General features: G+C 34.7%; 2 protein-coding genes across 2 annotated transcripts; both read right to left on the reverse strand.

The window, feature by feature from the left end:
• LOC102178046 (olfactory receptor 6C1-like) lies at positions 1,606-2,547 on the reverse strand. The gene has a single exon (XM_018049040.1). The coding sequence runs from the start codon at positions 2,545-2,547 to the stop codon at positions 1,606-1,608; it is 942 nt and encodes a 313-aa protein (XP_017904529.1).
• Positions 12,231-13,169, reverse strand: LOC102178334 (olfactory receptor 6C3-like). Its single transcript, XM_018049098.1, has one exon. It carries the CDS (start codon positions 13,167-13,169, stop codon positions 12,231-12,233), a length of 939 nt encoding a protein of 312 aa, XP_017904587.1.

Raw genomic sequence — 15,880 nt, forward strand, 5'->3', positions numbered from 1 at the left:
AGTTCAGTTCAGTTCAATCTCTCAGTTGTGTCCGACTCTTTGTAACCCCATGAACCACAGCACCCCAGGCCTCTCTATCCATCACCAACTCACAGAGATTACTCAAACTCATGTCCATTGAGTCAGTGATTCCATCCAACCATCTCATCCTCTGTCATCCCCTTCTCCTCTCTCCTTCAATCTTCCCCAGCATCAGGGTCTTTTCAAATGAGTCAGCTCCTCGCATCAGGTGGCCAAAATATTGGAGTTTCAGCTTCAGCATCATTCCTTCCATTGAACATTCAGGACTGATTTCCTTTAGGATGGACTGGCTGGATCTCCTTGTAGTCCAAGGGACTCTCAAGAGTCTTCTCCAACACCACAGTTCAAAAGCATCAATTCTTCGGGGCTTAGCTTTCTTTTTGGTTCAACTCACATCCATACATGACAGCTGAAAAAACCATCACCTTGACTAGATGGACCTTTGTTGGCAAAGTAATGTCTCTGCTTTTGAATATGCCATCTAGGTTGGTCATAACTTTTCTTCCAAGGAGCAAGTATTTTTTAATTTCATGGCTGCAGTCACCATCTGCAGTGATTTTGGAGCACCAAAAAATAAAGTCAGGCACTGTTTCCACTGTTTCTCCATCTATTTCCCATGAAGTGATGGGCCTGGATGCCATGATCTTTGTTTTCTGAATGTTGAGCTTTAAGCCAACTTTTTCACTCTCCTCTTTCACTTTCATCAAGAGGCTCTTTAGTTCTTCTTCACTTTCTGCCATAAGGGTGGTGAAGAAATTATTAGGACATACCTTATAAAGTGTGCCATAAATAATCTTTCTGTTTTTAAATGAAAATATTCACATTTTTCAATAAACTATACTCATTTAACATCATTTCCCCAGATAAATAGTGAAGGGACTTCCCTGAGGCTCTAGTGGCCAAGAATCCATCTGCCAATGAGGAGACACAAGTACAATCCCTGGGACAGGAAGATCCCATATACCATGGAGCAGCTAGGTCCCTCTGCCACAACTACTGAGCCAGTACTCTAGAGCCTACCAGCTACAACTACTGATGCCATGCACCACAATTATGGAAGTCTGCATGCCTAGAGCCCTTGCTCCACAATAAGAGAAGCCACTGCAATAAGAAACCCATGCACTGCGACAAAGAGTAGCTCCATCTTGCCTCAACAGAAGGCAAGCCCACGAAAAGCAATGAAGATTCAGTAAAAAAATAAATAACAGATAAAATTTTAAAAAACTATAAAATGGTAAAAAGGAGTTTCTGTCAAATATACTGTAAATGAAATTCATAAGATTATATTTCCTGAGTTAACTAAATATCACATCCAAACTCAAAACAGGAATTTATATCAAATAATTTTTAATTTAAGAAGTTGCAACTAACAAAATGTTCAGAAGAATGGGAGTCAGAAAGACATAAAAAAAGTTGTTCAAATTGAATGAGAAATGTATAAACAAATATGATTTTCAACTCCTAGGAATAAAAAGAATAAACAAGGTTGACAAGGAAGCCATTGTGATTTGAATGTTATTAAAATTCTTGATTATATATTTTTTAAAGTTGCCCTGCAAAAAGTTTCTAGTTTATTATAGCACATCATTTCATTTGCTTCTGGAAAATAGTCTTTCTTGCCATGTCCATGAAGGCTTGTTTGACTTGCTCATTCCGTAGGCTGTAAATGAAGGGGTTCAGCATAGGGGCTACTGAGGTGTTTAGCACAGCCACCCCCTTGCTCAAAGACACCCTCTCCTGTGCTGAGGGTTTAATGTACATAAAAATGCAGCTGCCATAAGAGATGGAGAGGACAATCATGTGGGAAGAACATATGGAAAAGGCCTTTGTCCTCTGACTAGTAGAAGGAATTCTTAAAACTGTTCTGATGATGTGTGTATAGGACAGAATTATTAATGCCAAAGTGAACATTAGAGTAAACACAGCACAGGAAAACCCCATCATTTCAAGAAAGTTTGTGTCTGAACAAGACAGTTGAAGCAAAGGAAAATAATCACAGGTAAAATGGTCAATAATATTAGACCTACAGTAATCAAGGTTTAAGAGCAACATGAGTGCAGGGAATATGATTAAGAATGAAACTAGCCAGGAAGAGAAGACAAGCAGCGTGCAGACTCTGTGATTCATGATGGTCATGTAATGCAGGGGTTTGCAGATGGCAATGTAATGGTCATAGGACATGGCAGCCAGAAGGTAAAACTCCGTGACTCCCAAGAGAAAGTAAAAAATTAACTGAGTAATGCAATCATTAAAAGAAATGATTTTATCTCCTGTAATAATGGTGGCCAGGAACTTGGGTATACTGACAGTTGTGAATGATACTTCTAAGATGGAGAAATTTCTGAGGAAGAAATACATGGGGGTTTGGAGGTGGGGATCCAGCAGGGTCAGGGTGATAATGGTCAGGTTCCCAGTGATGCTGAGCATGTAGGTGATGAGCAGAAAGACAAAGGTGACAACCTGAAGTTGTGGGTCATTTGACAGTCCCAGGAGGATAAACTCTATTGTTTCTGTATGGTTTCTCATTCTTCAGTTGCTTGTTTGTTTTTCTCCTTCCAGGAGACCTACAACAGAAAGCACAAGGGATACACTAGAAGAGAGGATTACCAAATATCCTAGTGTAGACCTAGAATTTGATGAAATTAGTATGTCATTTCACATTCAGGGGAAATTTAAAGCAAATTGATCATGACATTGATCCTTAAGTTTCTTCTGTTTAATAAGTACAACACTCTTTGATTAAGGGAAGTTTAAACTGTAAATATCACAAATCTTGTAGGGCAAGAATATGTTCCTACACTTTTTCTGACAGCAAATACTACCTTTCAGAAACATACCCATCAGGTTTCATGAGAATTATCTTTGTGCTAATATTCCAGCGCCTACACAGTTTTCCTCCTGTGTAGCTTAAAACCTTAATTATATTGAGAATCTTTAAAACGGAAAAGATATTGCAATTTTTAAATTAAAAAAGAAATGACTATTTTGTCCTTGACTTCTGTGGTGACTCAGAGGTAAAGTATCTGCCTGAGATGCAGGAGAAGCAGATTTGATCCCTGGGTTGGAAAGATCCCTGCAGAAGGAAATGGCAACCCACTCCAGGATTCTTGTCTGGGAATGAACAGGGGAGGCTGGAATGCTCCGTCCACAGGGTTGCAAAAGAGTTGAACACAACTTAGTGACTAAACAACAACAAAACAGCAAATCAAGTTTTGTTAACATCCTGTTTTTTCCTTTTCTAAAGATTTTTATATGTGAACCATTTTTAAAACCTTTTTTGAATTTGTTAGAATATTTTTTTTCTGTTGCTTTTTTTGGCCATGATGCATGTGGGATCCTAATTTCCCCATCAGGAATCCAACCAGCACCCCCTTCATTGGAAGGCAAAGTCTTAACCACTGGACCAAGTCTCTCAGGTTTTTCAGCTCTTCCTACCTCACTGGAAGCCAGAAATGCTAAAGCCACTGCCACTGGCACAAGCAGGTTTTAAGAGACACAGGGGAAAATGAGATAGACAATCATGTAAGCTTAAGGTCAATATCATCTTAATCCCTGGAGACAATTTATAATACTACAGCATAACTATGTGTTACCATTATGGACTTTATTCTCATATGACCTATTTCCCTTTATATTTGAAATATTACTTATATATTATGATTATGATGATGGTTAATAAGCAAGATAATTGTCCTTCAAGAAAGCAAATGTTAATATGTTTATGTGTATATGTTTTGGAAATAATGAGTTTTAATTTTGCTTTATTGGGGAGTAAAATTTAAATGATATTACAGAAGACCGATGATACATAGGTTTTAATTCAATTCACTTACTAGGTCTGAACGTCACTCAGTCCCTTCATGCCCCATCTATAAATACACACTAACACAAGTCTATCTCATAAAATTATTTTGACCATTAAATGAGCAAATACATGTGAAGCATTTTGAAAAATGCTTATCATTTAATAAAACCCCTAAAAGGCTTTGTTCAATGGAGAAAACATTCCCTAACCACTGAGCTGAAAACATTTGGGATTGAGATGTTGTGCTATGTAAAAACTTACATCTAAGATAAGTGGTAGTGCATAAATTTAGCACCAAGAGAGTCACATAAGAACAATAACAAGCAATGAAAATAGAGTAGAACCACGTGACTCTAGAGTACCCAACAGGCATTCTGGGAAAGTGAATCTTATCCTCACTCTTCCACTTTGGGTACATGATCACTTCTCCCAACACAGTGTATCTGCCTTGTCTACCCATCATTGCTCCCCTACTTTCCACAAACAATCCACTTCTCTCATCTTCAGCTAGCATTTGACCACCACATTTGAGGTATGTTAGATATTTGCCAGGACTTCAACATTGCTACCAATGGCCGCTTCATTTCTCTGCTCCTCATTAACATTAGTAACCTTCCTGAGAAAGACTGTGAAGCTTGTATTAACAAAATATATGTATGTAACTAGCATAGGGGTAGAATATTTGAATGATTTTCAAATCACCTTCTTCCTTATTCCCGAACAGATGTATTACTCATGGTACAAGTTCTGTAGGAATTTATATTCCTCCTTTCAAACCCACCTCACATACTACAGAATCTCCTGTGAACTCCTCTCTAGTCAGTGTAGCACAAAGTTTTACCTTCAAAGCTATGGCAACATGATCCAGTGCCTAGTACAGTAAGAGTAGATTTAAGATAAACACTTATCTATGTAAGTAATTAATTCTGAGTTTGTTGTTGAATTTCATACTGCCACTAAGTGCAACTCTTCATTTTAAGCCAAATTTTATACTGTATTTCATGTCAGTTCTATCTTGATTTATAAGATGTATTTTCCTACTTTACCTACTTTTCAGGATGCATTATCTGCTTAAGTTAAATACCCTGCATTGAGTATATTTATAACAAAGAACATGTAAAGAAAGCTAAATTTTTGATATACAATTTAAAAAATTATAAAATATTATTTCAAAATTAATGTCCTTAATTTCTTTACAATTCATTCTTTCTTAAAATATAAATTTATTTATTTTAATTGGATATTAATTACTTAACAATGTTGTATTGGTTTCACCATACATCAACATGAATCCACCACAGGTATACACGTGTTCCCCATCCTGAACCCCACTCCCTCCTCCTTCCCCATAGCATCCCTCTGGGTCATCTCAGTGCACCAGCCCCAAGCATCCAGTATCATGCATCGAATGAATAGCCAATTCATTCTTTTAATGAACTCTACTCCTGCTCAGTAACATCACTCTTCCTTCATCAGGATTTGCCTTTCATTGAAAGCACTAGTTTTTCATAACACTTTTCACTCACAAAATACATTCTCATAAACTGACAAACTTTGGTTTTAATCTCAAGATTGAAATTTCTGCAATAACCTACAGGCATTGGAGAGTCAGGTTTCTTTTTAATTATGTTATTATTATATGATGAACTATGTGTCATTACACTGTATTTTTAAGCCTATTTCAACCTCATTACATATTCATTTCCTCTTCTGTTTCCTCATAATTTTAATTATTTGATGAATTATAATATCAGGATTTACACTTTTTGCTGCTGACTAAACTTGTCACAGAATGTATGAAGAGCTGTGAAGAAAGATATTAACAGACACTAGAAGAATTCATATGAACATTACTGGTGATGGACACTAACATAGCCAGGCTTCTAGGGCCAGAGAAAACAGGCTGAAGCAAACTCTAGCAAGAGACGATTTAGTATCATGAAATTGGGAGTGGTATATGAGACTTTGTATGTAAAAAAATATGAAAATGCAATGGATTTTATTCACCTAACATCAAGTAAGCATGATAAAAAATCATCAGCATTCATTCCTTCATTCATCAGCCCTTTGAAAGAAACACATTTCAGTGTTTAACAGGGTATATAAGATTCCAAGAGATTTAAACCACCCCAAGGATGTATTCTCACAGAATATGAAGAATATCTCCAAGCATTTAACTCATGTTTTCAACTTTTATTTCTGAACGCAAGTCCGTATTTCCCCCTGGAAGAATGTGGTTTAGGTTACTAAGCTTGTATTTCCTTCCACTCATTTCATAAAAATCAATTCTTACTTGTTTTCTGAAAATCCTTGATAGAGATTCTTTAAGCTATTCAAAATTAAAATTAGCAATATTATTTCTAATTTGTTAATAAGATGACTGCAAATCATCTTCAATATGTCATTCTGAAAATATTCCTATATCCTGCCCTTCCTAAACCCCTATTATCATGTTAACATTGACAATGAAACTGTAGATAAATTTATGCTTTCTTTGATACCCAAGTTGAAAAAGAGACTTCATATTAATGAATACATTCTTTTTAAAGGAATAAAATATATTCCTTTGAGAGACTGAGATAGGCGTCTTTGATTGATTCCATTTTATTTCTGGTGTGTTTTGCTGTAGTTGTCTTTAAAATTGTTTTTGTACACTGGGGGTAAAAATATCTTAATAAAGCAATGACTTTGAAGGTATAGTTGGTACAACTTTTACTGTATCTACTACTTCTCTCTTCTTCAGTTAAGCTTCATTACAGGTCTTTAGAAAACTTTGACAAATCATACCAGAAGGCGATGTGCTTCATTCGTTGCATCATTATTTCTTTGTACTTTGTGGGTTTAAAGGGTGTTTTAGGGTTTAGGTTAATGCAGTAAGAAAAGGGAAGTTGTCTAATTACCTGTCGTGTGTAACATTTAGTTTGGCTTCATATTATCTTGGACACTGCTCAATCATTCTGACTTTGGGCCATGACACTGGGATCCTTTAAGAATTTGTCTCATCTTGAATGAAGCAAAGACTCCTCAGGAGAACCAGTCAAGTGGTTGGAAGGATTGTTTCATTAGATACTTTCTTTTTACACAATTATTATAGAGGACTATTTCCTTGAAGAAATCTGATTAATTTATATTTCTTTATTTCAATAGGGATAGGCAGGTTCAGTTCTCAGCATACATACCAGTGTTCACAGAGACAACACAAAGAGAAAAAGAGATAATAATTCACATTTAATAAGAAGCCCAGAAATTGTAACATTTATATCTTTGGAGGTTTGTGGTGAATATCAATTCATAACCTCACACTTTCAGTTCATTTGTTAGTGATCTATAATTTAAACAATGAAGGGAAACTAAATCAACAAAAATTATTATTATTATTATGTTAAAATTGTTAACATGCTATTAATTCCATCGTTACAGCATTCTAGGGTAAATTATTATCACACAAAATATATGGGCATTGAGGTAAGAAAAACATGAATTTAAAATATTGCAAAGTAATTAACCTCCAATTAAAATAAATAAATTTACCCAAAGCAATTTACAAATTCAATGCAATCCCTATCAAGCTACCAGCAACATTTTTCACAGAACTAGAACAAATAATTTCAAGATTTGTATGGAAATACAAAATACCTCGAATAGCCAAAGCAATCTTGAGAAAGAAGAATGGAACTGGAGGAATCAACTTGCCTGACTTTAGGCTCTACTACAAAGCCACAGTCATCAAGACAGTATAGTACTGGCACAAAGACAGACATATAGATCAATGGAACAAAATAGAAAGCCCAGAGATAAATCCACACACATATGGACACCTTATCTTTGACAAAGGAGGCAAGAATATACAATGGAGTAAAGACAAGCTCTTTAACAAGTGGTGCTGGGAAAACTGGTCAACCACTTGTAAAAGAATGAAACTAGATCACTTTCTAACACCCCACACAAAAATAAACTCAAAATGGATTAAAGATCTAAATGTAAGACCAGAAACTGAAAAACTCCTAGAGGAGAACATAGGCAAAACACTCTCAGACATAAATCACAGCAGGATCCTCTATGATCCACCTCCCAGAATTCTGGAAAGAAAAGCAAAAATAAACAAATGGGATCTAATTAAAATTAAAAGCTTCTGCACAACAAAGGAAAATATAAGCAAGGTGAAAAGACAGCCTTCTGAATGGGAGAAAATAATAGCAAATGAAACAACTGACAAACAACTAATCAAAAAAATATACAAACAACTTCTGCAGCTCAATTCCAGAAAAATAAACGACCCAATCAAAAAATGGGCCAAAGAACTAAATAGACATTTCTCCAAAGAAGACATACGGATGGCTAACAAACACATGAGAAGATGCTCAACATCACTCATTATTAGAGAAATGCAAATCAAAACCACAATGAGGTACCACTTCACACCAGTCAGAATGGCTGCGATCCAAAAATCTGCAAGCAATAAATGCTGGAGAGGGTGTGGAGAAAAGGGAACCCTCCTACACTGTTGGTGGGAATGCAAACTAGTACAGCCACTATGGAGAACAGTGTGGAGATTCCTTAAAAAATTGCAAATAGAACTACCTTATGACCCAGCAATCCCACCGCTGGGCATACACACCGAGGAAACCAGAATTGAAAGAGACACATGTACCCCAATGTTCATCGCAGCACTGTTTATAATAGCCAGGACATGGAAACAACCTAGATGTCCATCAGCAGATGAATGGATAAGAAAGCAGTGGTACATATACACAATGGAGTATTACTCAGCCGTTAAAAAGAATTCATTTGAATCAGTTCTGATGAGATGGATGAAACTGGAGCCGATTATACAGAGTGAAGTAAGCCGGAAAGAAAAACACCAATACAGTATACTAACACATATATATGGAATTTAGGAAGATGGCAAAGACGACCCTGTATGCAAGACAGGGAAAGAGACACAGATGTGTATAATGGACTTTTGGACTCAGAGGGAGGGAGAGGGTGGGATGATTTGGGAGAATGGCATTCTAACATGTATACTCTCATGTAAGAATTGAATCGCCAGTCTATGTCTGATGCAGGATACAGCATGCTTGGAGCTGGTGCATGGGGATGACCCAGAGAGATGTTATGGGGAGGGAGGTGGGAGGGGGGCTCATGTTTTGGAACGCATGTAAGAATTAAAGGTTTTAAAATTTAAAAAATAAAAGAATAAATAAAATTTAAAAAAAAGAGAAAATAAAATAAAATAAAATAATTGGTAAAAAAATAAAATAAAATAAATAAATTTATATTTTAAAATAGATAAATAAAAATACAAATGGACCATTTATGGATGTGTGACTCTGGATGTGCTATTTAATGTTTTAAGCTTCAGTTTTCTGTATTTAAAATGGAGTTGAAATTTCAAAAGTATTTCTTAGAAATAATTGCAATAACATAAAAGAAATTATTCTAAAATTATGTGGCACTTAACATATGTTAAGAAGACTAATTTTCTTTATTTTTACTTACTTTAATTTTCTTTTGATTGTAATTAATTCTCAACTCTGTGAAGGTTAATCATAGCAATTGTGTACTTATTTCAATGAAATAATAACTTTTGTATTTTTATTTCATTTAACTCTTATAACATAGCTATGAACTTTTCATCTTTATTCCCAAATAAATAACTAAGCTAAGTTAGGTTCTGTACCTTAGATGTTTTATATAGCTAGCAAAGAATATACCAAAAATTAAAGTCCATTCTCTTAAACAAATTACTTCAAAGCCTATATTCAGTTAGAAACAAACAACGGAAATAATAATTACCTGCCTTTATTTAATAGCGAGGGCTTTTCTGGTGGCTAAGTGGTAAAGTATCTTCCTGCCAATTCAGGAGACACTGGTTCGATCCCTGGGTTGGGAAGAATCCCTGGAGAAGGAAATGGAAACCTACCCCAGTATTCTTGCTTGGGAATTCTATGGACAGAGTGGGCTATATAGTCCTTAGGGTCACAAAGAGTTGGACATAACTGAGTGACTAACACTACCACTTCCACAGCACAGTGAATCAGTTATACATATGCATACATCCACCCTTTTTTAGATTCTTTTTCCATACAGGTATTACAGAGGATTGAGTACAGTTGCCTGCGCTGTATAGCAAGCTCTTATCCTATTTAATTTGTTGAGTCGATAGGTAATAAATGACTGATAAAATCTGAGAGACTTCCACTGCTATCTATTTGCCAAACTTACCTCTGATTTTTGTACAAGTTCGCTAACATTCGAGTGGCTGCAATATAAACGTATTAGCAACTACCATGGTTGTAATCTATTTCTGCAAAAAACATTTCTTCTCATTGCACAAATTTGCTTCCTATTGTCAATGTTTTTGTGTTAAATTTCTCTTTTAGTCAGAAAGGATATGTTTATTCGACAATAGAGAATGCGAAAAAGTAAATACATGCAAGATAAAAAATATCAGGTGTTTAAAAACCCTCTGGAATCGTTTCTACATAGATTTTAAGTACTTAATGTTTTATCTATTCTCTCTCATACAGGCTCAAGGGAACTAATTCAGCGAATTAAAATTGCCAGAACAGAAATGTACACAAAACACGAAGGAATATAAAACATAAAACACATGTATTGGAATTAGAAAACAAAGCTTGAGAACAGTATCCAAAGAGACCAAAACAAACAAACAAAAACCCAACACTAAGTGTGAAGCCTTTTCCCTTGACATCATTTTTAGACAGATATTAGCAACCAATTATCTTAATTCCTAGTACAGATTTCTACCCAATATTCCATGTCATTTTTTTAAACTGGTAATCTACCACATTTAACTAACTACATTCATTAACTGCATTATTTTTAATCTGTCTTCCAGTAAAAAATTTTGTTACCATTATACTGCTATACATTAAAAGTATAATAGTTTATACTTTTTTCCTATTCCTTCTGTTGCTCAGCACAACAGAAATTGAAGAGGTATCTTGTTTTGATTAATGCGTAAATCTGTATTCCAAGCATAACTTTAGGAGTTAGTACCTTGGTAAATAGAATATAATTATATTAATATAAACACACACAAGTGAAATGATGGGGGTGAAAGGCAATAGAATCATTCAGGTCTTTAGTAAACACTGTGTGAAATTTGCAGGTCCTTATAGAGTTTCAAATAAGCATACAGTCAAACATATAAACACTTTTTGTTTGCTTTTTCAAATTAAACTCTCATATTGGTTATATTGGAGAAGGCAAGGGCAACTTACTCCAGTATTCTTGCCTGGGAAACCTCATCAATAGAAGAGCCTAGGGGGCTAATAGTCTATGGGGTCACAAAGAGTCAGACATGACTAAAGAGCTGCATCAGCAATGACTAATTAGGCAAATTACTCAGACAAATCCCTCAAATTTTCTGAGCATCTATTTACACATTTGTATATGAGATAATGATGCCTAATTTGTCATACAGCCTGTCAGATGGTTCAGTGGTAAAGAATCTGCCTGCCAGTGAGGAGATGCAGGAGACTCGAGCTCGATCCCTGGGTCAGGAAGGTCCCCTGGAGGAGGAAATGGCAACCTACTCCTGTATTCTTGCCTGGGAAATTTCAGGGACAGAGGAGCCTGGTGGGCTACAGCCCATGGGTTGAAAAAAGTTGGACACTGAGAACACGTGCAATTTGTCATATATCTGTAAGATTACATAAGATATGAAACAGAACATACTTAATTCAGCATATATAAACCAATAAACGCTCTCTGTAGAAGAAATATTATTCAAGAAATTCCTGTTAAATTTTCAGGTGGCATTAGAGTCATGGTAGCTAACTCTTCCTTTTTAAGTATTTATAAAAATAATGTAGATACATAAGGAGAGTATATGAAATAAACATAACACATGCCTTCAGCATAACTAAGAATTATGAGATATTATGAACTTCTAGTTATCTGAAAGTAGGAAAAATAAATATCCAAGTCCATCAGATGAGTGGAAAGAACTGGACAGATACTGCAGATAGTGTGCAAAAAATATAGTTGTCAATTATTTATTTCATATTCCACCACTTTAAGAAATTGCTATATTAGTACCAAAAGATAATATTTAAGAGTAAGCTTATTAAAACATTAAAATGTTTACTCCTTTAGAAATTACCATATTAAATATTTTATTCAATATGAGATTATTTATTATTCAGAATAATGGATAAAATAATTAATGTTCTAAATTACTGGTTTTCTATTTGGAATTGTAAGTCAGTGATTATATGAAAGCTATAGATAGTTTGAAAGGAAGACAAAGCATAGTCAATTTCATTAAAAAGGAAGTTTGAGCTAATGAGCTCAGCAGTGCAGATGATACCTGTGAGATGGAGCTAGGTGGACACTGTAGAAGTTAAATTGCATTCATTCATGTTAATACACACTTTCATTCATTTCTAGAAAATATCACTTTATGAACCAAGTTTTTCAAAGCTTGTTTTACTTGGTTGTTCCTCAAGGTATAAATAAAAGGATTTAACATGGGGGCAATTGAAGTGTTGAGAATAGCTACTCCTTTGGTCAATGAAGCTCTTTCTTTTGCTGAAGGCTTGACATACATGAATATACAGCTTCCGTAAGAAATGGAAATGACAATCATGTGAGAGGAACATGTGGAGAAAGCCTTTTTCCTCTGAGTAGCTGATGGTATTCGCAAAATGGTGCTAATAATGCACATGTAGGAGAGAATCACTAATGCCAATGTGAAGAGCAGAGTCACAAAAGCAAAGTAAAAGCCAATCATCTCTAAAAGCCACGTATCTGAGCATGAGAGTTGCAAAATGGGGAAGTAATCACAGGAGAAGTGATCAATTATGTTGGAAGCACAGAAATCCAGCTGAAGGATAAGCATGAGTGGTGGGAAAATGGTAAGAAACCCTCCTAGCCATGAACTAAAGACCAGCAAAGTGCAGATTTTCTTGTTCATGATGGTGGTGTAGTGGAGAGGCTTGCAGATGGCAACATACCGATCATAAGACATGGCAGTGAGAAGGAAAAACTCAGACACACCCATGAAGATGAAGAAAAATAACTGAGCCAAGCAACTGTTATAGGAAATAGTCTTGACTTTAGTAATGATTGCCCCCAAAAACCTGGGGATAGAGACACTGGTGAATGTAATCTCTAAGAAGGAGAAATTCCGGAGGAAATAATACATCGGAGTCTTTAGATGACAGTCTGTTAAAGTGAGGATGATGATGGTTAGGTTTCCAGCAACACTCAATACATAAGCCAGAAATAAAAAGATAAAAATGACAACCTGAAGCTCTGGGTTGTCTGATATGCCCAAGAGGACGAATTCTGTGAGCATTGTGTGGTTTCTCATACTGATTTTATTGTCTTTAAGCCAAATCTGTTGGTATAAAACAAAACGAAGAATAAGTGAATAGTAAAGGAATTGAAGATTTAGATATTGGAATTATTAGTTTTCATTAAAGGAAGCACTGGACCTTTTTTCCTGTAAGAATTTTTGCAATATCCACTCACTTCTACTAAAGCAAAATACATATTGTCTATTAAAGAGAAAAAATGTATCTACAGGTCTATGTTAAAAGTCCCCTCATTAGAGATTTGACATAAAACCTCTACATAAGACTATATTTTCTATGTGAGCAAATATCTTTAAATTACATTTTCTACAGCCATATTTACTAGCCAAATCTGTAGTTTAGATATTAAGACATTAGTTTCTAGTTTCCAGGATGCTGTGCTTACAGGACTGGAATATCTGATTTTGAGTTATGGTTCTGATACCATATAAAAACTGTATTGTCTTAGGAGGTTTCAGTGGCAACTGATGACCCAGTGACAATTCCTGAGCTTAATAATAGCTATGATTTTTTCTTTCTTAGTATATATTTCTTCAATATGCCCAAAATAAGTAAATGTGTTTACAATCACATATACATGGAACTAGAATTGCCTTGCTTATAAATAAGAACAAAGTTCTAAATGCAAAGAAAGAAATAAGAATTTAGAGATATTGACTAATACCACATAGAGCTATATGAATATTGCATTTCGATGACATACTGATCCTTGTATGACAAAACCAATACAATATTGTAAAGTAATTAACCTCCAATTGAATAAATTTATATTAAAAAATAAATAAAAATAAATTTACAGTCATCTCATTTTTTAAATTTTGCTGTATTTACTCTGTCTTTTTACCCTTATGTGTCTGAGAACAGGATGGAACACAAGAGGGAGACTTCTGATGCCAAAATATCCCATTAACTTCTTTCTAGGAGGCTAAGTCATTAGAATAAATAAAATTCTGTTTAAGATTTACTGTTTAGTAACCAAAATTGTTCAAAAGTAATCTATAAAATCTTTATTCGTCTTGATCACTCTTCATTCTTAGCAACCAGAATTGTGTCTCTGTGTAAGCTCTTATGAATATTTATTTTCTTTATATAGCATGAACTAGAACAGTCAACAGGTGGTAAGTATCAAAGCTCGTATAGTGCCTTCATTTGCTCTTTAAGTCCTTCCTAACAATCAGCATTTTCTTCCTTTAAGAATAAACATATTTTGTTATACATATTAGCAAAATTGGCAGATCAAAAGGCAGAAACTATTGCTGTGTTTTGAACAATGGTTGAAATATTAAAATGCAAAACAAGTAATAGTAAATATGTTAAAGCAATTTATTCTGACAAAATAAACTTTTGGATGGAAAAAAGGTGAAATACACATTTAAAAACTGGGAACATTCATACTTTCTGATACATCTAATGATTCCAGTCAGAAATATAATCCCAGATTTTCTTTACTTAAAATATGAGATGTAATGCATTTGTATTATACTTTAGGAGATTTTTTGGTCATTATCTCATCCTTGTCTCCATTATGTAAAAGTATCTTACATAGAGAAAACACAGGCTTGATTTCATGGATATTTTCTACAAACTCTGCTACAAAAATTTATTTTTCATTTCTTTCGTCTTGCCATATAAAGGTAAATAAACATTGTCCTGACTGAATTAAGAAATTACTCTTGTAATCCTGAGAGTTCTTGAAGGAAAAGTTGAAGAAACACTGCTTAATGACTGGAAGGTAAAACATATCCAAGCTCCCTAGATAAGATGAAGATTGACTATTACCCAAAGAGTAAACGATTTTACCTTGTTTGGTCACTGCTTAAATCTCCGAAACCAGAGGGATGATAGAAAGGGTGTAAGAAGAGATAATTCAAGAGATGTAGTGATGTCATGACATACACTTTTCCAGAAGCTAATGAATAGAGCAGGATAAAAGGAAAAGTGTGCCAACCAGTTGGTTTTCCTTTGGTTCAACTTAAATTTCTCTAATAAGCACATGGCACTCAGTCCACACTTGGGAGGTAATTTATCCTCAGTTCCTTTGGGCTGGATCGAATACAGGGCTGAGCTACACCACAGTGGACCCTTCACTAAGGGTAGTACCTATGTTTCACTCATTTTCACATCTCCACCAGCACAAAGTAGAATAAATGAATAAAGAAAGCATTTTAATATCCTTAAAAATACGAGGAGTACTTGAAACTTTTGTATTTTTCATTCTAATAGTTACTTAGTTTAATGTTATGAGAATCAAGTATGAGAGAACCAGTATCAAATCAGCACATTGTGACTTATGGGATGACCCTTATGTTTCCAAATGAATTTTTGTTTGCCCTCAAAGCTTGTACTGTGTTCTGCTACATATTTTTCTATATATTCATCTCTAAACATAGCCACATTCACACTCTCATATGTAATGGATATTATTCGTTATCAAATTATCTAGATGGAATTCATTATAATGATTGCGTAGAATATCAGAGAAGACGTATATAATTTGGTAATTTCATTGTTGATTGAGATTTAGGGAATTAGTCTGCTACCAATTTCACATCATTGGTTGCAATGTGGTCTGTTTTTTGCATACATAGAAGTATTGATGTAACATATATACTAAATTTTGATAGATACTTCAAAATTTCTCTCCTACAGACAGAATGAACTCTTTCAGTGCATCCTAATCAGTACTGGATTCATTCACAAATTTTAT

The sequence above is a fragment of the Capra hircus genome, chromosome 5 (genome assembly GCF_001704415.2).
Source record: "Capra hircus breed San Clemente chromosome 5, ASM170441v1, whole genome shotgun sequence".
In the NCBI taxonomy this organism is placed as follows: Eukaryota; Metazoa; Chordata; class Mammalia; order Artiodactyla; family Bovidae; genus Capra; species Capra hircus.